The sequence below is a fragment of the Eimeria mitis genome, genomic scaffold (assembly GCF_000499745.2).
Source record: "Eimeria mitis Houghton genomic scaffold, Emh_scaff6172, whole genome shotgun sequence".
Lineage (NCBI taxonomy): Eukaryota > Apicomplexa > Conoidasida > Eucoccidiorida > Eimeriidae > Eimeria > Eimeria mitis.
The window spans coordinates 1,482-3,158 of record NW_013574373.1 but is presented as its reverse complement, the minus strand read 5'-3'; the positions used below and the strand labels follow the sequence as shown (position 1 = coordinate 3,158).

The window sequence follows — 1,677 nt, the reverse complement described above, 5'->3', positions numbered from 1 at the left end:
GCCTTCATTGCGGCTCGTCTCCGGTCAGGTTAAGGCCGGAGAACCAGCGTTACACCTTGCTCCAACGCCTGCGGCAAGGCAGTCCCGGGTCAAAGCATCACTGAGCCCCCCATTGCTGCATGCAATATCGGTGTAGACGATTGTTAGGCACTTACTTATTAAGTGCTTAGTAGTGTACGCAAATAGAAGCACACGTGGTAGCATCAGACTGTGTATCCTACACAGATCACGCTATATTAACCCTGACGAATTGCGCCGCCCCAGGTTGAGATTACAGCGCCTCAGGCTAAATGCGGACTCACAAAGCTAAGGCCTCTCCTAGTGTCTAATTATGTAGAAAAAAAGAGCTCAGTTGAGCAAGAAGCAGAGAGAACATGCTTGAGCTTGCACAAGCAGCAGGAGCACCCGGGAGTGGAGCTGAGAGCGCAGATGGCAACGTAAATGTGCAGGACATCGTTAGTCTGTCTTATTATCTATCTATTAGTGCATACAAACAAAGACACTAGTATGTTTCGGTTTCTGGGGTTGTGCGCAGCTGAAGAAGCAGTAAAGCCCAAGTGGTCATCGACTGGTCGCTTCACTGTGTTCGTCGTCGGTTGATTCCGAGCTGCTGGGGCTGTAGTATTGTNTGGTCATCGACTGGTCGCTTCACTGTGTTCGTCGTCGGTTGATTCCGAGCTGCTGGGGCTGTAGTATTGTTGTTTTGAGTAATCTATGCTCCACTTTTGAAAATCTGTTTATTTATTATCCTTAATTTCACTACTTTTAGCTCGCTTGCTCCTCTCTACCGCCTCGTGAGCCGAACACTGCACTGCGTCGCGGCCTGCACATTGCGAGGGTTGTTGGCCGAGTGGCTGCTCATCTGATTCCCTTCAGTTCAATTTATATTTATTGTTTTTTTTTAAATGTTTCATTGTTACAAATCGCAGTGAAACTGCCGTAGTGGGTGTCTGCCTGCCTCTACTTGTATGCACAGCTCAGCTTCCCGTGCAGTTTGTGTTCAACTGAAGAAAGGGAGACAGACTGTGTAATTTCTTCTTTCTATCTGCAGATCAAAATGTCCATCGTGAGGACAGACTCACGACCTATAGAGAACGATGAAGAGGGCGCCTACCTCTCCTTCGACACCGCTTCTCAGGGCACGCTGTTCTTGACGTGGAGCAAGTGGGACTATCTTCACGTTTGTCTTCTTCTTCCCTATTAGACCTGTTGAAATTTTGTTTGTTTTGCTCGTTTGCATCTGTGTATTTCTCTCAGTACTCTGGTGTGTCGTATACATGCCTGTACGTTTCGTTCTGCTGTTGCTGGGCTTTCATTCTGTTGGCAGTTGAATCTGTCTACCTGATCAAGTATTTCTCTCATTATGTTCGTTGTACATATGCCTATACACCTCAGTATGTGTTTTGGGGTGTACGTACACTCGATGCAGACACAGCGTGCCGAACGCCCTCATGCACTTCACTCCCCGCAAGCCCGTGCCCGCGTTTAAGTATTCTACTAACCAAGGCAGAACAGAGCTCATCAGGAACTGTCAAGGTGACAGTAAGAGATACTTTCAGGGTTTTTGTGCCTTTCTGAAAGCAGTGAAGGTATGTTTTCTCTTCTCTAATATCATTGTGTTACTTCTTTTCATCTTCCTAGGGAAGCAACCACCGCAGCTCAACTCGACTTGTGTTC

General features: G+C 47.3%; 1 protein-coding gene across 1 annotated transcript in view; it reads left to right on the top strand.

Annotated features, from left to right (window-relative positions):
• Nucleotides 1-1,057: 1,057 nt before the first annotated feature.
• Nucleotides 1,058-1,677, top strand: part of EMH_0086380 (uncharacterized protein) — a gene marked incomplete at both ends in the record, with an annotated part of 1,397 nt that continues 777 nt past the window's right edge. The window contains 2 exons of the mRNA XM_013501022.1: nucleotides 1,058-1,164; nucleotides 1,430-1,536. Coding sequence (XP_013356476.1) covers nucleotides 1,058-1,164; nucleotides 1,430-1,536 — 214 coding nt within the window. The remainder of the gene's footprint in view (nucleotides 1,165-1,429; nucleotides 1,537-1,677) is intronic.